The sequence below is a fragment of the Erpetoichthys calabaricus genome, chromosome 8 (genome assembly GCF_900747795.2).
Source record: "Erpetoichthys calabaricus chromosome 8, fErpCal1.3, whole genome shotgun sequence".
Taxonomy (NCBI): Eukaryota; Metazoa; Chordata; class Cladistia; order Polypteriformes; family Polypteridae; genus Erpetoichthys; species Erpetoichthys calabaricus.
The window spans coordinates 26625184-26650289 of record NC_041401.2 but is presented as its reverse complement, the minus strand read 5'-3'; the positions used below and the strand labels follow the sequence as shown (position 1 = coordinate 26650289).

Sequence of the window (25106 nt, the reverse complement as noted above, 5' to 3'; positions counted from 1 at the left end):
GATTTTACAGAACAAATTTGAGTATTGCTTCATTCATCTGTTTCCTCACAGTGACCAAATAATTTTATTATCAGTATATAGTGTGAACACGTATCAGGGATGTGCATCCAGACTGCAATAGCCTATTTTACTAACAAATAGATCTCATACTTTACCCAAAATACTAGTAATATGCCTACTTTATGATTCACTTTGTATATTCTCCAAGAATTCTCTTTTACATCACAATATTCAAATGTGCATTTTCTTTAAAATAAATATTGTTCCCTCCACTTTTAATACGAAAGATCATCCCATATCATGCATTCTTTCATTAAAGCATGAATTTTATGTTATAAAATTACATAGCGTATAGAGTTTGGTCATACTAAGTAGTGACAAGGTTAGAAGAGCAAAAATGCTTAACAAAAAATTCAGGTCTAAACAAAACATACACAGTAGTCATCGACTATTCTTTGATAAGTATATTTTAAAAACAGATTGACCAAGCAAGTCATATTCTATAGCTAATACAGGTGTCTTCTTTCGCCACAAATATACTAGAAAAGTAAAACTGTTCAAAATGAAACCCTAATAATTGCATTCAACTCTTAAAAGTAGCATACAGCCATGTAGCCTATTGCCATTTTAAAGGACTTACCTTTGGGCTGAAATGTAACAGCATTAGAATGTCCAAAAGTTTCCATCACTTGCTTATTTACCTCCCCATTGGCCACATTTCTGTCAAAAGAAGGCGCTGTTTTCATATTACAGTTTTATGATAAAATACTCCGTTTTAGTCTTGGATAAACTATTGTATCTTTCAAATTCTATAGCAGCAAATTTATCATAACAAGTATTGCTTTTATTTCTACAGTAGGGTGAACATTTTATGAACACATTTAAACCATTGCTGTCGTCTATAAAACAGAATATTTTTTCATTCAAATATGGTCTTTTTTATCCCTCTACATTTTCATTTAATGTGTCTAACTTTCAAATCTGTGGGAATTTAAAGGCTACAATGTGTATAAATAGAGCAAATAAAAAAAAAAAAAAACATACAAGCATGTATCTTGCCATCTTAGCTTTTTATGCACAAGTTCATTAATTTCCCTCCAATTGCATTTAAAATATCTAACTGTTAAAGGAGTATTTACCCTTAAATTCAAAACTTTAATCATTATGAGAAAAATGAGTGATGTGTTTAAGCCAAGAGTAAAATACAGTTTTCATTGTAGCCTTTAATTTTTCCTTATTTTGTACCTGAGGCTTGCTTGAAATGTGTACGCAGTATATACATGTAGCTGGACAAAATAAACAGTGTGGGGAAAATGTGCAAATACCCTTCAAAGTCATTCAGTGATGCAAACCCCGGAGAAGTGGTGTAAATTAATAAAATTACTGCTAATAAAATTAGAAGTTTATGAAATATTTCAAATGCAACTAATTCTTGCTTTTGTCTATGCTCGTGCCTTTTGGTGTATGGCAATGTGGGGAAATTGTCAAGAGCATCATTTTGAAAAGCTGTACTAAAGCAAACTAAATAATGTTGGTTTATAATTTTACATTTTTATTGTTACATTAGGTCACACAAAACACTGAACCTATGCTTGAATAGTACTGAAGTACAAAATCTTTAATTAGAAATATCCAAGTTAGTTGTTCTTATTTTGGTAGGTGTATTTTTGCCTTACAACTTTGGACCCTAATCAAATTTCTAGAATGAATAGCTACTGTATGCGACATATCCTATGCTCTTTCCTATGAATATACAGTATATTATGGGTTTATTTTTTTGAGTTAAGAATGTTTGTTTTACAGCATACTCATTTCAGGAAAGCCAGCACTACTTTATTTTAGCAGCTATTTTCTGCCATATATTATTGCTAATTGTATTAAGTAAAATGTCCAAACTATCTGTAGTCATACTCATTCTAGGCCTCAGGTTTAGAACCCTGCCAAATACAGATTTAAAAATGTAGAAAATCAATAGAAATAGGCTACCTCTGTATTGTCCTTTTTTGTACACATAGCTCTAAATAATGCTTATGGTATAAAACCACTTAGAATAGTAAAATCCTCACATAAAGCTAACAACAAAGTCTCACTGCAGGTGGACAAATTTCATTTTAAACCACTTAAAACACATGCTACAAATTTCAACAACAGTTATTTTAAAGGAAAAAATGTGAAATAAGCAGCACTGCTAATCCAGGAGAAAAGGCGTAAGCTCAACAAATTCATTATGTATGTATTCACAAACTGACTGATATTTTTGTTTTTCCCTAATCTATTTATATATTACATCAAAAAATATAAAAACAAACACACATACACATGACTCATTTTAAAGCAAAAGAATTAATTTTAAAGTGTTACAAGTTAACAGCTAATCCCTATATTACCAGTTGTTTGGATGGCATTGAGGTACAGTATTAAAAAAAAAAACACAAAAGACTACTTAAGTAGGTTATTAACAAAAATAGTGAATGATAAATTGCAGCCTGCATTTCTTAGTGCTAATAGAATTATGGGCATAGAGTTCATACTTGTTATCTGTGGTCATGCCATCAACATTCTCCTTTTCAAAACTTTGAGACACAGCTGGTAAGCTTTGAACGTCAGCATTTTGAGGCAGAGCAGCTTTCCCAGAGGTGGACTTGGACTCCGCAGAGGTGCAGAGACATGGTGCCTCTGATGGTATGTTTACAGTGGTACTTTCATCATGGCAGTCTAAAGCATTGGTGTGTTCATTTCTCTCGGAAGGACTTAATTTAAATTGTGTTCCAGCTAAATGATACAAAAAGAAAACTAAGTAAATGGATTATGGTAATTATGTTCTTGTACTTAACTTCAGCTGCCCACAGCATACAATTCATTCATAAATAAATAACATTTTGAAACAATTTTGAAACAAATTGGCAAAGCTAGCATTAATATATTCAATGTTTATTAAAAGCTATAAATACTCATTAAATTTAAGGCGAGTATAATAAAAACATGCATTGTCTTTTAGGATATTTGAAATAAAGTTCCTAATTCTTTTTACAGAGCAGCAAATTAGTAGTAATAGTAACATTTAAGATAACCAATCACTTAGAAAGAATTTTGGATTCTTTTTCACCAAAATATGACTATTTTTGAACATACAAAAAAGGTGGTCACTGCCTACCAGCAAAACAGATTTTCTTTCTCTTCGCATGCATAATCGGTTTTAACTGAAAATTGACAAGTATAATTTAATTTACAGCATGATTAACATGTCTGCTGTCATGGACAGATATTGCTACACAGCTTAAAGTAATCACATAACCAGTGCAAGCTAAATAGCACTCCTCTATATAAAAACTCTTTAATAAGGCATTGCATCCAGATATGCATACTCTTTACAAAAGTAGTGAAAATAGTGATCTTAATCAACAAAAGCTAAAGCAGAAAAAAGTACAAAGTGAAATAGACAGAAATCAAACAGGCACTAGTTAAATGATAAAACATATATACTAAACATGCAAGGAACAGAAGAATGCTTTAAATTAGGGAAAATATAGTTGTGTGAAGATTTTTCTACAATTCTAGAATAGTAAACAACACAGTTTACAAAAATTAGTGGGGCAAAGTTGACAGAGTACAAATTATTACCATGTGAAGCTATAACTAAGCTGGAGGCTACAAAGCTGTTAAATGGCCATGAAATACTAATTACTCAAAACTTGTTAAGTGTACTGGTTAAATGATGTATATTAAGCACACACACAGTATCAAAGTAAAACATGTTTGATAAGGGGGGGGGGGGGGGGGGGGTAGGAATTTAAGATCTTACTAATATCATATTTAACATTTAAAAGAAATTTAGGAGTCAAATTCCCAAAATACTTAGCATTTTAAGGAAGGTGGAAGAGTCAGAAATGAGAGGGAAACAGAAACATCAGCCCCACACTACATATTACAGAATAACAAAGGAAAACAGAGCAAGTCCATAATAGGAAAGACAAAAAGACAAATGTAGAGACGAAAGGCAGAGGCTTTGCAGAAGGTAGATAGGGAGCTTGCTAATCATTCCTTTCCTCCATGAGATTCCACATTATCTGTAAATGGGAACAAATAAAAAAACTTGGCATATATACTATAGACTTTAAAACCCTGGTAAATAGAGTATACAGCATAAGCATAATTTCAGTATATGATGCAGTTAAAGATGTAACAAATATACCCAAACAAAAGTAATTTAATTTAACAGGCAACATGTTTAACAAATAAAGCTTAAATTTCTAAAATGTCAAATGCAACTTACCCTTGTTTACTTTGTGTGTGGTAAATCTGCTCTTTTGTTCACTGTAATGACACATTCTATGGCACTCAAATATACATTTTGTATCACCAAAGACTTACCAAAATTACCACTACAAAGTGTACTGACCCTTCAAGTGAATAAAAATTACAGTCTATACCAAAATACTACAGTTAGTAAATATGCTGATGTTATCACAAGAATTCATTAACATTTTGTAACATGCATCATCTCCACTTTCTGTATGGTGTTTTTGAAACAGGCTGGCTTCACTATGACTCCAACCATGCCAAGATGTCTTACATTTATTTCTAAAGGCAAATAATAATGTTTGCCAAACTTCTGGCTTTTTGGTTGCACTGAACAAGTGCATACAAAAAAGTTTTTATTTGAATCAAACAATTACAGAATTGGATCAAGCAGATATATATCATCTTGCAAATAAATTGTCTTAAAAATAAAGTTAAGCTAACATGTTATAAATATTTAACATGAACAAAAACAACAACAAAAAGATTAACTCACTGTCATTGCCACCATTTTCCAAAGGAAGATCCTGAGCCGATTTACAAGAGGGTGGTAGAGGAGCTTTTCTTTTTGTTCGTTTTAAAGAAGACTCTGATGAAGCTGCTCTACTTAATTGTGGAAGTTCCTTTAGAAGGAAAGATAAAATATTTTAAAAATCTGGCAAACATATAGCTGAAGTAATTGAAAACCATTCATTTGTGGAATAAAGTATGAGGATTTACTTCTTGGTTTAATTTTTATCATGTTTTTATCATGGCTCCTCAATCCATACTACGTTCTCTGCTGTTCCTTTACTGGTTGTCTGTGGTGGCGATCTGTGCCACCAGCACTTGATCAGGGCACCATGTAGTCCCTACATTGATGGATTGAAGGCCAGATGTCCACTTGACTATCATCAATAATTCTTCCACATGAAGCCTGAAAACCACGAGACCTGATTTAGATCATCTATGTTAGGAAGAATGCCCAGTGTGGGCTTGGGCTGTCCCGTGGCCTCAGAACTCCTGCAGATTGTTTTTTTTTCTCTCCAGCCCTCTGAAGTTTTTGTTTGTTTTTTTCTGTCCTCCTGGTGGTCATCAGACCTCACTTTATCCTTTTTTACTTCATATCAGTAAAAAATTCTGACACATGGTCCATAATTACAACATAAAAGATCTACTCCTGTTAAAAATCTAAGAATGCCTGTTAAATACAACTATATAAAAAATCAATGTGCATAATGCATGTGAAGAACACAAATCTACTGAATAAGAAAATAATCCATATTTGTTGAAAAAATGCATATTATCAATGGTGGAGTTGCATGTTTGTACTGGCTCTTTCAGGATGCCATACGGTGGATTTTTGGAACAGTATCCTACTGAGAGTGCTCCTGTGAAATGCACAATTCATCTCTTGGTGAAAAAAAACACGTACTACCAGCTCTGTGACCCTTCCATCAGTACACCTAAGGTTGTGGCAAACAATGTAAATTGTAGGTAAAGGAGTCCTCCTAGGTTGGCACTGCCAGAATGGTGTGGCAGAAAGGCCATCGTGTACCCTAAGGTTTGTCAGCTTTACACACAAAAACAGGTATGTATACACACTTTCTCAGATCATGAAAGCCAGACAACTTCACCAACAACTGTCCCGGCTTCAAAGTACTGTTTATTTTAAAGGGAACACCTTAAATAGGCTTCTTCCTCCCTAATTAAATTCTTTTATCTCTTTTCCTCTACTCTTTCCCAGGTGACTGATGACCTCCTCTTCCTCTCCCAAATTCAGCTCACCCAGGAAAAGCGGAGTAGCTCCTTTTTAACCTGTACCCAGGAATACATCTAGTGCAAGAACATTGCCACCAGGAAACCACTACCAGGTCAGGAGGAACCTTCTCCTGGTAGCATTCAAGTACACCAAAATGGCTGCCCATTTGGACTACAGCTCCCTTGCTCCCCTGCAGGAACTGGGAGACCCACCAGAGAGATGCATTGACTCAAGTGTACTGGGGGAACATAAGGCCCCAGAAGGCTGTGCAACCGGAAAAATGCAGCATCATCCATCACTATATATAGTACCTCCTGAGCCAGGTACAGGAGCCTGCATCCCAGGTGGAATGCCAATCCATCCTTCCCCTCCATCACTTGACATCACAAACACACACACTTACTCTAGATGGCAATGCTTAAGTAACATAATTTGCCACGTTGCTAGAAAAACTACCCACTGAAAAGTAAACCATGTCCAATACATCCAATCATTTTCTTGACAACTGTCTATTAGCAAACATGTCAGATGGCTGAAACACAGCAGTCTTAAAGTCATTTCCCAAACAGCTGCAGTAACAAAGCTTTAACTGCCAAAAATATTTTGATAAGATGCATATTCTAACTGTTAACAGAATGTGCCAAGTAGTAACAACTTGCTCTTACTCTGCTCATGTTGGAAGATAAAATTCTGACCAGGGAACATTCATATTTTTTGAGCCATTCAACAGATTATGTGGCTAAAACAGGTTATTTTCCGACAATCTTTATTCTCCCCCTTCTTAATACTTCTAACCAGCAGCTGTTTGAGTAAAATATTTAGGATGTTCAAAAATTGCTTAGTTTGGCATTTGCATCTGTTATATGGCTTAAGATTAAAAATAATACAGTCAAGTGACTCACATTAACATGCAAGTAAACTAAAACCAAGTGAAATACTGGTATAGAGTGTGAATATGCTATTGTGTGGCACACAGGTTTATAAAGAGAAAGAAGTAAGGATGACACAAATGCAATTTCTGGTACTGCACATTGATCAGGAGGAAGGGAACAAGTAGATGTGTCTCAGTAACAAAAGGAGAAACAGAATGGAACTAAAAGGCTACAGCCACTGTAGTACAGCAGCACTAGTACATCAACAAATTTCACATTTCATATAAAGCTAACAATGTGCCAAAATATTGATAGGGTACAGAATAACTTCACAAACACATTATGTAGCATTAAAAATGGTCCAATCCTTATTCTCTGGCCATGACAGAAACATAGGAATCAGCAGAGTTTCAAACCAAAAAAAAAGAAACCAGGTTTAGATAACAAGCAACTGAACTGCCTTTGGTTATAAAATATTAGATCCACACAAAGAGGTGTACAGGAAAATAAGGAGTAAGATACTTTAAATTTGATGTGCCACGTGGAATGCATTCCTTTTTCCTTTAATGGGGAAATAAATGGTCTCAAAGCAAAAACAAAAGAGCCAGGTGCAAAGTGCTTGTATTCTGACTTAGTAAAGGACAATAACAGCTGTGACCTTAAAAGAAAAAACAGCCAATTTTGTTTCTCTATCTGATGAAACATCAACACTGATTAGATAACCATCCGTTTTGTCCACTTTCTAATGCTGGTGTTAAACTTTACTATAGTTTGATTTTAAAGCAGCTCACCATGTTTAGTTCTTACTGTTTCAGGGGCCTTCTGACAATAGTTCACATTAAAACATTAAATGCAAAAAATGTGGCTTTGTGACTTCAGTTTTTCTGTCTGCTAATGTGCTCAATAAATAAAAATAAAGCAACTGGCTTTAGTATTAATTAGTTTGCTTTAATTAAACAAAAACATGGCATGGAATCTCACATCATCTACTAGATAATGTTTTTGTAAGGTTAGTATGAATGGGTGCATTTGCTATCATGCTCAAAAAAAGGTTAATATGTTACAGCAGTAAAGGAAAACAAAAAAAGACACCATTATAAATATGTAACACATCAAACGGTGTGGTAAAAAAATCCTTGTGAAAAACTAAAACCACACAAACGCTCGCTGCACTTTTTAGGAAAAACATAATGGAGACATTGTGTATGGCAGCTAAAGATCAGGAATGTAAACCTACAATATACAGTAAAGATATTTAAAGATTTACATCTTGTGTTCCTTTACTTTACTAAAATGTAATTGGGAGCTATTGAACACAAAAAGTTTGAGTCATGTAGGTGCCAAGTCTTCCTACCCAATATAGTTTAACAAGCTTATAACAGTACACATCCCAGAAAATTCTACATTACTGTACAAGTCCCCAGTGATATTCATTCCTTTCTCTTCATTCAAAGGAATTTGGAGCATTAGGCAAAAAGCCAGAGAGTACGCTATCATAAGTTTTTGTTCAGCTCAATAATTTAAAAATCTAAAGGGCACCCTCTTAACTGAACCTTCATCACTCACCTGCAGCTACATTGTTTTAGTATTCCTGACTGAAATTCATACAAATATAAAAATCCATATATGTAATTTTTATAACCTCTACACCTCCAAAAAAGCATCTAAAAACGTTAAACAGAAAAAGAGACTTCAAAGCAGTGTGTTTTTAAGTCAATAGATTCAACTCATGTGTGTTCAATTTGTTTGCATTATTTCCAACTGTGCCTTACTGTTAATGTTTTCTCAAGATCAGTGCAGAACTACAGCCAGTGCCAGCAGCACTGTGCAAATGGCAGTAGCCAACTTTAGGCAGAATGTCAGCATTTTGCACGGCACAGTTACATACACCCATGCACATTTATAAGGGCACAAACTTTAAATTATAACACAGCTATGACTAAATAGTTATTAAACTGCAAGTGGGAAAATGATCTCTCACTCAACATCTCAGAAAAGGAGTGGAAGGTAGCAATGCAGAGAATTCACTCGAGCTTCATATGTGCAAAGCATACAATAATTCAACTCAAAATTATATAAATCGAGCACATCTGTCTCACTTAAAACTGTCCAAAATGTTTCCAGGGCAAGATCCAACCTGCAAACACTGCAATCAAAGCTGGCAACACTCTTGACCTGGTATCATTCAGATCACTTCCTATGTTCAATATATTGTCTACTCCCCTACATGTCTCTGACCACCATCTTCTGTCCTTCAGATTTCCTCTTCTGACTTGCTCTTCTCTACCACCTTCTACCCCCATGACTACCCGCAGAAATCTCAATTCTCTTTCTCTATCTTCTCTCTCCTCAGCTATCCTATCATCCTTATCTCCCCCTAACTGTGCTGAACCATGCACAGCAACTGTGGAGTCTGCTACCAACAGTCTTCTCTCCTCTCTCCACAACTCCTTTAATCAACTCTGCCCTCTGTCTTCCAGGCCAAAACGTACTTCTCCGACCCCATGGCTGTCGGAGACACTACGAAACAACCGCAGACAACTAAGAGCAGCAGAAAGAAGATGGAGGAAAACGCAACATAACAATGACCTCCTTTCTTTTCAATCTCTCTTATCAAAGTTTGCTACTGACCTAACTTCTGCCAAATATTCCTTCTACAGAACCAAGTTTGATAAATCCTTATCTAACCCTCGCAAACTTTTTGCCACTTTTTCTTCACTGCTTAAATCACCATCTCCTTCTGTTTCCCCAGCTCTCTCACCAGAGGACTTTGCTACATTCCTTGAGGATAAGGTTGCTACTATCTGTAGTTCCTTCCCTCAGACTGACATGTTGCCCACCCACTCTCAACCGACCTGTGCGACCCAGCTTCATCACTTCACTCCACTTTCTCACGAGGAAGTGTCTCAGATCCTGACGGCCAGCAACCCCACAACATGTTCACTCGACCCTATCCCCTCAGGTACATTTCAGCTCATCTCTCAGGATCTTCTCCCACACATCGTTAATGGCTCCCTAACGACTGGCCATGTTCCCACTGCCTTTAAGTCTGCTGTTGTCACACCAATTCTTAAGAAACCTACTCTGGACTGCTCAGATATTAACCACTACAGACCAGTATCCCTGCTCTCTTTTCTTTCTAAAGTACTGGAACGAGCAGTGTATAACCAACTTAACTTGTTTTTATCTAATAACACCCTTCTTGACCCTCACCAGTCTGGATTCAAAGCAGCTCATTCTACCGAGACTGCACTTCTTGCTGTCTCTGAAACCCTTCACACAGCCAGATCTACCAACCTGTCCTCAGTCCTCATACTTCTGGACCTATCTGCAGCCTTTGACACGGTCAACCATCAGATACTTCTGGAAACTCTCACTAGTCTTGGGATCTCGAGCATTGTCTGGCAATGGTTTGCTTCTTACCTTGCTGACCGGACATTCCAGGTTGCCTGGCAAGGCTCCCAGTCAGCTCCACGAAGACTGACCACTGGTGTTCCTCAGGGCTCTGTCCTAGGACCCCTTCTCTTCTCCTTATACACAGGTTCTCTTGGGAAGGTAATAGCTGGACATGGATTCTCTTACCACTGCTATGCGGATGACAGTCAACTCATTCTCTCCTTTCCACCCGATGACCAGCAGGTCTCAACCCGCATCTCAAACTGCCTTGCTGATATCTCCTCTTGGATGACTTCCCACCACCTCAAGTTGAATCCCAGCAAGACTGAACTCTTGTATATCAGAGGCAACTCATCTCCGAATCTTGACCTTGCAATCTCTCTTGACAACTCGGTTATCGTCCCCTCAAAAACGGCAAGAAGTCTTGGTGTCATTCTAGACGAAGAATTGTCTTTCTCTCCACACATCAGCAACCTCTCCAGGTCCTGCAGATATCTCCTTTACAACATTAGGAGAATCCGCCCCTTTCTCACTACAGAGGCTACTCAGCTTCTCGTCCAGACCTTGATCATCTCTAAGCTGGACTACTGCAACTCTCTGCTGTCTGGACTTTCACTAAAGGCAACACGACCACTTCAACTGATCCAGAATGCAGCTGCAAGACTCGTTTTTGATATTCCCAAATTCTCGCACACTACACCTCTGCTGCGGAACCTGCACTGGCTCCCTGTGGCTGCCCGCATCAGGTTCAAAACCCTAACACTTGCCTTTAAGGCCAAAACTGGAGCTGCACCACCTTACATATCAGCACTGGTCAAGCAGCGTGTCACTTCTCGCTGTCTCAGAACATCAAGCACTGCACGTCTCGAACCACCCTTACTTAAAAGAAGAGGACGACATGCATCAAGACTCTTTGCAGTGTTGGCTCCTCAGTGGTGGAACGAACTTCCTCTTGCTGTACGAACAGCGGAGACCCTCACTGTCTTCAAACGTCGCCTGAAGACACACTTCTTTCAACAGCACTTGGACTAAAGTCCCCATACTTTTTTTTCTACCCAAAAAAAAAAATAAAAAAAATTTTGTACTAACTTACTATTTTCTTCTAGCAGGGTTTTGTATACAACTTGGTCAGCGGCAACTTGTTTAATGACAGTAGATTTAATCCTAGCCTTAAAGACTGAAGAACAGTCGTAGACTACTAAGCACTGTTGTAAGTCGCTCTGGATAAGAGCGTCTGCTAAATGATGTAAATGTAAATGTAAGTTCTAGCCTCAATGGGTCACATGTTTTGGGCCTGCACCAAATTATCATCATTATGGACCAAAATTTTTAAAAGCCTATCAGATAGCCTTGGTGTCACAATCCCTCCTAATCCATTAACAACTGTGTTTGGTGGACTCTCAGATGGGCTTAAAGTGGAAAAGGACAAACTGTAATTGCCTTTACTACACTATTGGCACGTAGACTAATCTTGCTAAACTGGAAGAATCCTAACTCTCCTTTTTTAACACTAGAATTACCAGAGCCTACGAGAAAACTCGTAAATCCGGCCCTCCTTAAATCCGTTTGCACCTCTCCGTCAGCGTCTTTTGTCCTGTAAATGTGCCAATTAAGACAAGCAGCCGGCTATTCCATCCCCCCCCACCGTCGCGGAAAGTTCACAAAATTCTCCCAGCTCATGCCTTGTTTGATTATCTGGGAGTGAGTGAACTGCTGGAGGTTTAGAGTGGAAATAATAGATCTTTATTTGGAACACATGCATTTCATGTGTGTTCCGTTTCTACAGTAATCATTGTAAACACATTGTTAAAACAGAAACCTTTTCATAGTTTAGTAATAACTGTTACAAAATGTAGGCATAAACTATAGAATGTGTGAAGCCTTAAGTCCAAAGATCAAATAAACACTTTCACAAAAGGGTCAAGGACGATACAACAGCTTCCGTGGCATAGCGGTAAGATATGCCAACTTGTAATCAAGAGTCCCTGGTTCGATCCTGACTGTCTCCTGTATTTGCTGTCTTCAGTAGTGAGCTGCTCTTATTGTTAATATTATACAGTACACACATACATTTGGTTTGCATCTGTAACAGACCGTGCACATTTACAGTACTTTTTTCACTTTTATTCTCTCACTCATGATCACCATACATACACCGCCCCCCCACCCAGGGATCTGACGCTGTTAGTTTTTATTTGAAACTGGGAATAACTGTGGATGTGAGTAGTGTTTTGAGGCAATGGAACTGGACATTCTCCGATCTGGAGGGATAAAAGCTGACACACAAACACTGCTGAATCTGCCTTCTTCGTATCTCAAGGTCACTTTACTTTTTTTTTTTTAATTCAGTTTTATTGAGTGTTCCTGCTGCACTAAATAAGCTCACTTATTTACCACCGTTACAGCACAAACCAGGAGACTCGCATTTCCACCTATGAGCTTGACAATACTCACAGTCAATATCCATGGATCCAATGTGTACTTTTGTTGTTTTCGTATGAGCCGCTTTTCATTATTGTAGATTTGCCTGCAAGTATTTAGCGACAGCGTGTCTATGAACTTGTGGATTTTTCTGCGAGTATTTGGCGGCAGCGTCACGAAGTTGTTTCCATCTAGCTGCTTCAGCAAATGTACGACGACATCTGACACGCCTCCTTTTTACTGTTTTGTCACAGCTTCCGAAATAAGTACGTACATCGGTTTCGGTTAGCACAGGGAAGCCACCTACCAAATTTCGTGAAGATGGGGCCATAAATATAAAAGTTTAACATGGCGGACGTTGTCGACCATTACGTGTATAATTTCGATATAAACCTGCTTAACTTTTGTAAGTAAGCTGTAAGGAATGAGCCTGCCAAATTTCAGCCTTCTACCTACACGGGAAGTTGGAGAATTAGTGATGAGTGAGTCAGTGAGGGCTTTGAATTTTATTAGTATAGATAAGATGGCGGACGTTGTCGACTGTTATGACCGTTACACGTAGAATTTTGAAATGAAACCTGCTTAACTTTTGTAAGTAAGCTGTAAAGAATGAGCCTGTCAAATTTCAGCCTTCTACCCACACGGGAAGTTGGAGAATTAGTGATGAGTGAGTCAGTGAGGGCTTTGCTTTTTATTAGTATAGATAAGAGCAGCTCACTACTGAAAACAGCAAATATAGGAGACAGTCAGGATTGAACCGGGGACTCTTGATTACAAGTCGGCAAATCTTACCGCTTCGCCACGGAAGCTGTTGTATCGTCCTTGACCCTTTTGTGAAAGTGTTTATTTGATCTTTGGACTTCAGGCTTCACACATTCTATAGTTTATGCCTACATTTTGTCATTTATTACTAATATATAAAAAAAGTTTGTTTTAACAATATGTTTACACAGATTATTGTAGAAATGGAGTACACATGAAATGCATGTGTTCCAAATAAAGATCTATTATTTCCACTCTAAAACTCTAGCACTTCACTCACTCCCAGATAATCAAACCAGGCATGAGCTGGGAGAATTTTGTGAACTTTCTGCAACGGTGGGGGGATGGAATAGCTGGCTGCTTGCTGCTTGTCTTAATTGGCACATTTACAGGACAAAAGATGCTGACGGAGAGGTGCAAACGGATTTAAGGTGGGCCAGATTTACGAGTTTTCTCGTAGGCTCTGGTAATTCTAGTGTTAAATCAGTGGGTAACTGATGTTTTATATTATTTGAAATTGGGAAAAAAATATAATTCTCACTTAGAGGATCTGTGCAGAACTTATTCTAAAAGGTTATTGATCAGATCCTGCCAGGTTTTGAATAAGCTTTTAAAGCAGAGGAAGGAGAGTCTCTCCCCATTTCTTTTTATTCTCCATTTATCTTTATTCACTTATTAATTCATCTATTTACTTATTTTTACTAGCTTTAAGTTTTACTCTGCTGGACATGCTCTCTTTCTCAGGGGTGGGGGGTTGATTTGTTTTCAATCCTATTTTTGTAAAAATGTATCTATTTGTATGGAATGTTGTGCGATTACAGTTAATAAACTGCAGCTTATCTCTGCAGCTTTGGGATCAAGGTAAGAATCAGCCCAGTGCAGAAGGCCATGCCTCCACTGTTATGCTAATCTGTAACAAATTGTATTTGACCTTGTAATTGATTTAACATCAATTCTTCTGACTAAAAAAGGATACAGTAGTTCAGTCATTCTTAAGTTCATTTGTGGGAGCATACTGTGGCTGTACGTTTTTATTCCAGCCATTTTCACGGTCAGCGAGTCCTTTTACTTATACTTGATCTAATTGTTTAATTATCCGATTTTTTTTTTGGTGCACTGGCATGGAACAAAAGAACCACTTGTGTAGAACTGAATGAAATAAGAAAGATGCTATGTAAGCGTGGCTCTACAAGCACAGAGTAAATAAATGTGAACTCAGTATTCGCATTACACTAAAAACAACCCTATGGCTGCATTATCCGCAAATTACAACTCAGCATTTCACTGACACTATAATTTAATCGGCAAAGCATCTCAATGACCTGCTATTCATCCTGGTTCATTACAGCCAACAACTTTAGCTTGAGAATTCAACAAAGATTTTAAATCTTGACCGGGCACTTATTTCACAAATGTGATGCTTAAGAATAAATTATAAAAAATACAATTAGCCATAAGCCATCTAAACCATTAATTACCAATAGTACATCATGTAATTTTTCCAACACCTTAGTTGGAATCTGTGGTCTGTAAAGCTATGTCAAGCACTTCAAGCCTCTCTGGGCTACGTTTAACTATGTGACACTGTAAAATGCTATTAGCAGAACATGCATTTTATGTACTCTGCTAATAATGTAATTGCATTACATTCTGTTATTGCTGGCACTTTTGGGTAAGACTCATTGTTATAAAAAATATTTATTAAATAAAAAATGTGGTTAATGGTCTCCTAGGAAAAGTAAAATCAAAAAATTAAAAATGCACCAACTTTATGAACAATTACGAAAGACTGTGTTCACATAGCCAGGCTGAAGTGACACAAATCTGATGATTTCAGTGCTGTGTAAGCACAGAAATTTGGTTTTATCAAATCAGATTTGATTCTCTTGCATAGGTGGTCCTAGATTGGATATGTATGTGATTTGTGCCTAAGCAAAGCATTAAATGAGAACAGTCAGACTAGAATTCACGTGTTTTTTTCACCTATACACATGGGTTGAGCGCTGTTATTATCCACCACCACTGGCAGTGCGGTAAAACAACACTGGAGCACAGCTACAGCAGTGACAACACTCACAGTCCCACCATTGCGGTTTTAATGCCATGAGCCATCTCACAAATATGAAGTTTGTTTGTTGTTGGTGACACAGATGATTCTACACGAACATGTCAATGTGCGCATGCATATCGTTTCAGAAGACAGATGCATTCACATTACAGTTAAGATACAGGTCACTTGTACTTCTTAATGTAAATTGTCAAGATAGGTAAATCCGATCTGAGCAAAAACTCTGAGTAAATGAGGCTTGTAAAGGGAACACACATTAGTCCCCAAACACACCTGGATATTACACCAAGCAGATAATTTCAAACTTCTTTCCTACTTTTATTCTGCATTTGGAAAAGAACAATAGTAGTAGATAAACATTTATAAGAATTTTTTAAATATTTGAATTTTTGCCATAACTTTGACCCTGATATATCTTGACATTTTCCTACTTTCTTGCTGAGTTTACTCCCTTATTTGTAATTTAGTAATTACAATTAAACAATGATCAGAAGAGACACCCAGGAACATGACATTGAATGGCTACAGCTGCTTTAGTGTCATACCCACCAATGTGCTCATTAATAAACGACCTGAACATCAGGAAAGGTGAGGATGAAAACCACGGAGGAAAATAAAATTCTTAAAACCAAAACACACGTTTCTATTTTCCAATACAAATTCAGAAAACCGTTTAATAATCAACACCAAAGCTGAAAAATGACAGCTTGCTAAATTACTGCAGGAGTCCAAATTAAACACAGAATTCAACTGGAAGAAAACTTGCTGCCATAGTAGCTATGCTCTAGTATGCCGAGGAAACCCACCCAAATGCTGCAATCACACTGAGCCTCAAAAACCCACTGTCCAACTCCAAAGAAATTATTTGATATAAATGAAATGTATAGAAAAAGTACAAGGTGGTATTAAATACTGTCCACAACTGTAACATATTAAATGCAATTTTCACCTTTTTAGTTACAATTATTTCTTTGCTCTGCAGACGCTTTTATTCAAATCAACTTAATAAAAAGGTAAACAGAATATTTACATAACATAATATTTAAGGTCCACAAACCAGACTAACAGTGGAACCTCGAGATACGATCACCTCTGTATACGAGAAATTCAAGATACAAGGAAAGTATGAGCGAAAAATTCAGATCTAAATACGAGCATTGGCTCGTGTAACGAGCCAGGCTGTGGGTATAGCTCGCGGCTTAGCGAGGGGGCGTGGTAGCAGTAGCGAGCCGCAGGGTGATCTGCGGTGTCTGCGTTTCTCACCTATTTTTTATTTTTTGTTATTTTATTTTGTTCTTTATTTCGCCTTATACAATTTCTTGTATTAGGAATTTGGTAGTTTTCGCATACCCCTTGGGGTCAGAGTGCAGGGTCAGCCATTGTACAGCGCCCCTGGAGCAATTACAGGTTAAGGGCCTTGCTCAAGGGCCCAGCAGAGCAGTGGCCTTTTGGCAGTGACGGGGATTCGAACCGGCAACCTTCGGGATACCAGCGCAGCTCCTTAGCCTCAGAGCCACCACTCCGCCCCAGAAGTGCACAGGTGGGAAACTGCCCACATCCATGATTGTTCCTGTGGCTGATGGGCTGCAGCTGCCATGTCCTCCCCACATATATAGAGAAGCGCGAGAATAAGTAAAAGAAAAGAGAGGAGAGAGAACGGAGGTTGCAGGAGGAGGCGGCAGGAAGCAGCAGCAGTAGGAAGTCGGTGCGGGAGAGCGAGCGAGCGAGCGCAGGCTCGCGTGTAGCTGAACAGTGAGCTGAACAGGTGAGCCAAACAGCTGAAGCAGGACGGTGTAGAGAAGGTCAGCTGCATTAAGAGTGTCTCACCTGTTGCAGAGCCCGCATGGGAGAAGCAGGTGAGACGCTGACGCTAACAGAGAAGACGCACCGGGGATTGTCATCTGTTTTTTAAAGACTACTTCCTGTTGACGTTTTAACCTCGTGTTAAAGGATTGTTATTCTTGTGTATTTTAAACCTCCACTTCACAACTGTTTTAAGGATTATTTATTTAAAGATTTATTGAATGCTCTACTGCACTTTGGACACCTGTTTTGATTCTTTTAATAATCAGTTATATTATTTACCAGTGTTATTTATTAAAGGTAGACTACAGTATATATTATTTATCAGTGTTATTTGTTAGGAAAATTGACTTTTATGTTAATATTTTTGGGGTGCGGAACGGATTAACTGGATTTCCATTATTTTCAATGGGGAAGTTTGTTCTAGATACGAGAAATTCGCTATACAAGCTCAGTGCTGGAATGAATTAAACTCTTATCTAGAGGTTCCACTGTACTACACTCCTATTGTTCATCCTCTTTTTTTGGTAAGCATGAACTGAAAAAGTTGCTGCCTTCTGATCTATAATTTGAGTAGTAGAAATACTGACAGAAACTATAATGATGTTTGACATTTCCAATGCTCCTTTTAACAGCAAACCGCATGACATTTTCGTAGCCACACCATGTCACACAAACACAGAAGTCTTTTTTTAATGATTTCAACTAACAAAAACAGAAATCATGGTAAATGTAAAAAATTACTCTGCCTTTCAAAACAATTAGGTCCATTTTCACAAAATGACTTTACAGTATGCAGTGAAAATTAAAATACCTCAAATTCCTGCATACATTAATCCTTTAACCCAGATCATGTGAAGCTGCATTTTGGGTCATGCCTATAACATTTGACTTTGTTAACTCAAGCAGCTTTATTTCTTAACCTGCCGAAATATCATCACACTGTTAACCATGCTTATATTACAATAATTAAAGTGTCATAAAAACGTACCTGCCCCCTTTCTGACTTCTCGAATTTTTGCGTACTCAAATACCCAATTGTTTCTGATCTCCAAACAAATTTAATATAAAAGATAACCTGAGTAAACACAATACTCTTTTTTAATGATCATTTGATTTATTGAAGGGAAAAAAGTTCACCAACACCAATATGAACCATGTGAAAAAGTAATTGGCATCGCTCTGGAGAAATTCTGGCCCATTTTGCTCTACAGCATTGTTTAAATTCAGCCACATTGGTGGGTTTTTGACAATAAACTGCCCATTTAAGGTCCCGCCACAACATCTGAACGGGGTTCAAATCAGAGTTTTGATTAGGCCACTCTATAACCATATTTTCATTTATTTATTTCTTTTTAAGCCATCTAAAGGTGGACTTGCTCTTGTGTCAGATCATTGTCCTGTTCTTGGAGTAATTTTGGTAGGCTGGACACTCTTGGGCAGATTTACCAATTTTTCTCCATTTGGAGATGATGGATCTCAGAGTGGTTTGCGGCAATCCCAGGGTTTTGGAGACTGCATTAAATTTCATTCCTGACTGATACATTTCAGTAATTTTCTCTGGTCTTTAGAAATTTCATTTGATTGAGGCATGGTGTTCTATTTAAGCGATACTTAGATTCAAAAGGGCTGGAGGCAATCAAGCTTTAGTTTGTCTAGTCTAATTTAACTCATTATTTAAATTTGGTTCATTGGTTGATTTAGTGTCCAAGGGTGCAACTACTTTTTCACATGGGTGATATAGGTATTGGGGAACTTTTTCTCTTCAACAAATCAAATGATCATTTAAAACATATGTTTTGTTTTTACTCAGGTCTTTTGTATTACACTAAATTTGTTTGGAGATATGAAACAATTAGGTATTACGAATAAGCCAAAATACAGGAAATCAGGAAGGGGGCAAATATTTTTCATGGCACTGAGCACATTTTGCCCTAACCACTACCATTTTCCTTTATACTTCGACTAACACAGGGATCATGTTTATCTGCAGATGATCTGAACTAGTATACTGCAGAGTAGACATGCTTTGTTGATCCATTTGTACTTTAAAAGACAGTGCTTTTACTGAAATTCAAGAAATTACATTTGAATTAGAGACATTATTAGAGACCCAGAAATGATGACGGCCAAATGGTATACATCCACTTTGTTTAGAGAGTAAATGTTATTAATTTGGGAGATAAAATGATGTCTTTCATTAATAAAGGACAAATCAATCAGAAGCAAAATTATTTTGGCAAATCAAAATAAAGTAGTGTGCTTCAGTGACATTTAATAATTTCAACTGCCTGAGCACAAGCAGAGAAATAGGAATATGTTCAATATTTTTTATTTGTTTTCTAAAATATAATAATGTCACATTAAAAAAATTAAAGAACTTTATTTACTGTTCCCAAACCTTAACTTTAACCACTGCTGAAAAGGAGCATGTTTTACTTTATTTGTTTGATTTTTAATAAAGCATTTATCTAAGCATTATCACTTGCCAAGTGTGAAACTTTTGGCATTTATGCATTTCTCTAATCTTTTTAACAGTCGCTTGGCAAATACTAGTATAATTACTAGTATACAGTATTTTATCTACATATTTGATTTGATTGTATTGTAAATTGGCAAAACCACTGAAGTTGCTTGCTGGTTTGAACACTTTGCTTGCTTTAAAAATTGCAGTGTAATAGTGTGCTCTGTCAAAAGGTGTCGTAAGTAATATAAGAATGAGTGACAAATATATGGTCTTCTAGAAGACTGGTAAAGCAGTGTGTTAAAAGACATTATCACAGTGAATGCAAGTTAAGCATTTCTTACAGAAGAGCATTGGATTCCTGCCCACTGAATCATTCCTGTATGAGCAAATACATCCTAAGATGGAAGGTGCTAGAGTTGATGGTTTGTCACTTACTTCTGCCTAGTGCTATCAGATTAAACTCTAGCTCCACATCAGTCTAAGCTGGTTATAGCAAAGTCATAAAACACATTTATGGATGGCTGAAGGGGAATCACAATGGCAAGGTGATTTTCAAAGCATTCTACACTTGATACCATTAAGAATATGAAGGCAACTGTTATGATGCAAAAGCAGATCATGTGAACTCTGTATCCCACATCCACAACCAATCCTGAACGATGACAGACCACGGCCTACCCTGATGGCATCAGGTACAAATATTAATCCCACTAATGCGCACCCCCACACTTGGTCTACACTTGTCACCATGCGAGAACTGCCAACTAACCTAAAGCACAAATCTTTGGGATATAGGAGGAAAACCAGAGTACATGAACAAAAGGTCCATGCAAATAAGGGGACAACCGAAAAACTCTACATGGATAACAACCAGCGCAGGATTCAAACCAGGAAGGCAGCAGCACTAATCCCTGCTGTTTTTTTGTTTTTTTAATATATGACTAAACATACTGGGAGACCTCACACAACTAATTCAGAACAACTGCAGATAAACTTGTAATATGTCTATAATATATAAATGCAGCAAGCTGCTAACTGTTACAAAGTAATATTTAACACATATTTTTAACTGTTCTTAGTACCTATTTTGAAAGAATGCTATAAAATGCTCTCTACACTATTTAAAAAGAGTTACTGCTAATGCATCATTTTCTCTGAGCAAGTTAATGAGATCCAAGCAAACAATAATCTATTGGGAATGGCTCCTATTGCAATAAGCTTTTAGCTCACAATAATTCTTTAATAATAATTCTTTGCATTTATATAGTGTTTTTCTCACTACTCAAAGCGCTTTGCAATTGCAGGTTAAGAGCCTTGCTCAAGGGCCCAATAGAGCAGAGTCCCTTTTGGCATTTTACGGGATTCGAACCAGCAACCTTCCGATTGCCAGTGCAGATCCCTAGCCTCAGAGCCACCACTCCGCCTTTTATCACAAGCAAACTACAAAGCCATATCTGTGAAATGAAGTATTTGCAAAAGACATCAATAGTCTATTGAAGTAACAAAGTGATCCAAATCTTATAGTGCTATCCAAGTGTCTTATTTATTGTATATTTTGCATTGCTCTCTTGGAAGAAAAAAAGTACTATCTATCCATTGCATATTCCATTGAGCTGTACTGTCTGCAGTTGACATTTCTTTTTCAGTGTGTACATCTGCTCAGTATCAGTGTATATATATCTATGATTTAATAAAATAAAGATATTAGTGTGCTATGCTTCGACAATTCTTAAAAATGTATTTATGTGTCCAAACTGTGATGAAGGTGTCTGCCCTCCACTGTGAAGCTGTTTTACCGGTTGAGCTGTGCTGCCCAAATCACAGCCCTGATATAATGGATCCCTGTAATATTTTGCTTGCATACATTCAACATTAATCAGAAACTCCTGACTGAACTTCAGGCTGCAAATCTCTGAGGAATGTAGTTAGAATAGTTGTCAGGAATAACTGTAAAGCTGTGTAAAACATGCTAATCTTTTACAACAGAAATATTTTACCCTATACTTGCATTAATTACTGCAATATTAGGATTAAGCTGTCATTGAAGTGCTGTGTAATACAGCAGGTCTGTTTCAGAGTGTGTGAGATTTTTAGCGCTACCCTGGGTTACAAATAGTTCTTGCATGTACCACTGTCATTTCAAAGTGTTTAATTTTCTTCTAATGTGCAATGACACTTTTTACTTTATACTTTTTTGTAAATCCATCCATCCATTTTCCAACCCGCTGAATCCGAACACAGGGTCACGGGGGTCTGCTGGAGCCAATCCCAGCCAACACAGGGCACAAGGCAGGGAACCAATCCTGGGCAGGGTGCCAACCCACCGCAGGACACACACAAACACACCCACACACCAAGCACACACTAGGGCCAATTTAGAATCGCCAATCCACCTAACCTGCATGCCTTTGGACTGTGGGAGGAAACCGGAGCGCCCGGAGGAAACCCACGCAGACACGGGGAGAACATGCAAACTCCACGCAGGGAGGACCCGGGAAGCGAACCCAGGTCCCCAGATCTCCCAACTGCGAGGCAGCAGTGCTACCCACCGTGCCACCGTGCCGCCCCTTTTTTGTAAATGGTTTTCGTTATTGACTTAACCTAAATACTACTATAACTTATCACTTTAGGTTTTCAATGCCCAAGTGTTTGATTTATTTCTATAATGGGACAAAATAAACAACTGTTCTGGTTAACTCCTATTCTACTGCCAAGTTTTTCCCTTCACAGTGTATTCAGAATTGGTTGACATCTTAAAGGTGTGATATAAATAATAACATTTATTATTGTTGTTATTATAACAGATTTTTCCCACTAAAAAAATATGTAAAATTGAAAAACACATCTATTAATATTACTGAAGAAAGAAAACGTGAACTAACCTGCTTACTTTCAGGTTCGGCCTGCATGCTGCTCAGGTCCTTAGGCATACTCTGTGATGCTGCCATTGGAGGAAGTGGAGCCTGTCTTTTCTTTGGCCTTTCAGAAGGGAGTGTGTTTGAGCAAAAAGTAGAAACATTGGCACTTAAAGAGTTCATGCTGCCAGGCCTCTGTTGAATCGCTGGTGATGCGGGAGCACTTGCAACCTTCAAAATAAATTGTAAACCTTACACTCTAGTCACCTATTTGATTAATGTTTATGCACTATATATAGAATCCTTACATCCATGTATAAACAACCAGAACAAAATAAAAAAAACACACAAACACACTTCCAAGAAATGTTCCTCAGGACTACACCACAATAATACTTGGAAGAACTTTCTAACAGGATTCAACTATTAATTTCATATGATCAATCAGTATACTAATGATTTATATTTCAAAATATTTACAATTAGTACCGTATAAAACTAACAACCCAAGAAGCAGCCATTGCCATGTACATTAATGTCGATTCTCACATGCATATTATATCAGGATGTGCACAGACTGTCTAACTGAAGGATACCCACAGTTCAATTCACAGAGTTTCGGCATTAGTTTCACTGCAGTCAACAACACTTGGGAAAGGAGATTTGCAAAATGTTTCTAGATTATATATTTTTAAAAAATCCAATAAACTCAGCCCTGATCATTTTCACATAACTGAACTACTGACTAGTATTTATTAAATAAAACAACCTTAAGTCTTGAAAGTGATGATAAGGTTCCAATACTGCAAAAGTAAAACCTACTAGAGGACATGGAGCTTTGAAGGGAGGAACAGGGCTGAAGCACCTTTTACTTATTTGGGAAACAGTACCACAACTCAAAAAAAGTATCTGAATATTACAGGTCACCATCCAGATAAAATGTGCAAATTAACAGAAGGGTTTCAATTTTGATTTTTTATCGCACTAACACATATGCTACACTAAATAATTGAGAAATACAATCTTAAAAATTAATCTGTTTTAATGTATATCAAAGATTTCTGTTATTTTATTCTTGCACATTAAGAATACAGTATTTCCCAAAGAGTATTTAGAATAAAGGCAATGTTACTATAGAACACATCTACGGTAGAATGTTAAATTTATCTGGTGTATTTCAAAGGCAAAAATAAATTAATGTACACTGACAACAATCAGTTAGCATAAACAACTAACCTGGTCCTGTCTTTTCTTACTCCTTCTAAACATGCTGAAGAATCCTTTTTCTTTCTCCTTTAAAATACTGTCTTGACTTGTTTGGACTGCATCTTAAAAAAAATGATAATACAACAAATGGTCACAATACAATTTCTTAAGTACGGACTATATGTCATCTTTGCTTCTAAACAGAAAATATGTTTTTTCCTGGCTAGATAAACAGGACAAAAAAAAAAAACCTTCACCCTGGAAAATAAATTACTTAAATATATGCTGAACCAGAAGATCTTTCCAATACATGGGTTAATAGTCATTAATACAGTCACAAGCCATTAATACGGATGCCTACAAAAAATGTTTATATTATATATACACATATACACACACATATATACATACATACATACATACATACATACACATACAGTCATGGCCGAAATTATCAGCACCCCTGGAATTTTCCCAGAAAATTATTGCAATTACAAATGTTTTGGTATACACATGTTTATTTCCTTTATGTGCATTGGAACAACACAAAAAACAGAAAAAAAGCCAAATCTGACATCATGTCACACAGAACTCCAAAAATGGGCTGGACAAAATTATTGGCACCCATTCAAAATTGTGGGTAAATCGTTTTATTTCAAGCATATGATGCTCATTTGAACTCACCTGTGGCAAGAAACAGGTGCTGGAAATATAGCAATCACACCTGAAGCCAGTTAAAAATGGAGAAAAGTTGATTCAACCTTTCTGTTGTGTGTCTGAGTGTGCCACACTAAACATGGAGAACAGAAAGAAGAGCAGACAATTGTCTGAGGACTTGAGAACAAAAATTGTGGAAAAATATCAACAATCTCAAAGCTACAAGTCCATCTCCAGAGATCTTCATGTTCCTTTGTCCACTGTGAACAACATAATCAAGAAGTTCACAACACATGGCACTGTAGCTAATCTCCCTGGACGTGGACGGAAGAGAAAAATTGATAAAAGACTGCAACGAAGGATAGTCCAAATGGTGGATAAACAACCCCAATCACCTTCAAAACATATTCAAGCTGTTCTGCAGACTCAGGGTGCAACAGTGTCGGCTCGAACTATCCGTCGACATCTGAACGAAATGAAACACTATGGTAGGACAGCCAGGAGGACCCCACTGCTGACACAGAAACATAAAAAAGCCAGACTGGTGTTTGCCAAAATG

At 37.3% G+C, this 25106-nt stretch overlaps 1 protein-coding gene across 4 annotated transcripts in view; it reads right to left on the bottom strand.

Moving 5' to 3' along the window:
- The window catches only part of cobll1b (cordon-bleu WH2 repeat protein-like 1b), a 132285-nt gene that overhangs the window by 18951 nt on the left and 88228 nt on the right, over positions 1-25106 (bottom strand). For all 4 annotated transcript variants that reach the window (XM_028806380.2, XM_028806381.2, XM_028806382.2 and 1 more), the window contains exons 6-10: positions 23921-24012; positions 22712-22915; positions 4796-4922; positions 2532-2772; positions 641-720 (exon numbers count right to left, since the gene is read on the bottom strand). In XM_028806380.2, the coding sequence (XP_028662213.1) occupies positions 641-720; positions 2532-2772; positions 4796-4922; positions 22712-22915; positions 23921-24012 (744 nt within the window). The remainder of the gene's footprint in view (positions 1-640; positions 721-2531; positions 2773-4795; positions 4923-22711; positions 22916-23920; positions 24013-25106) is intronic.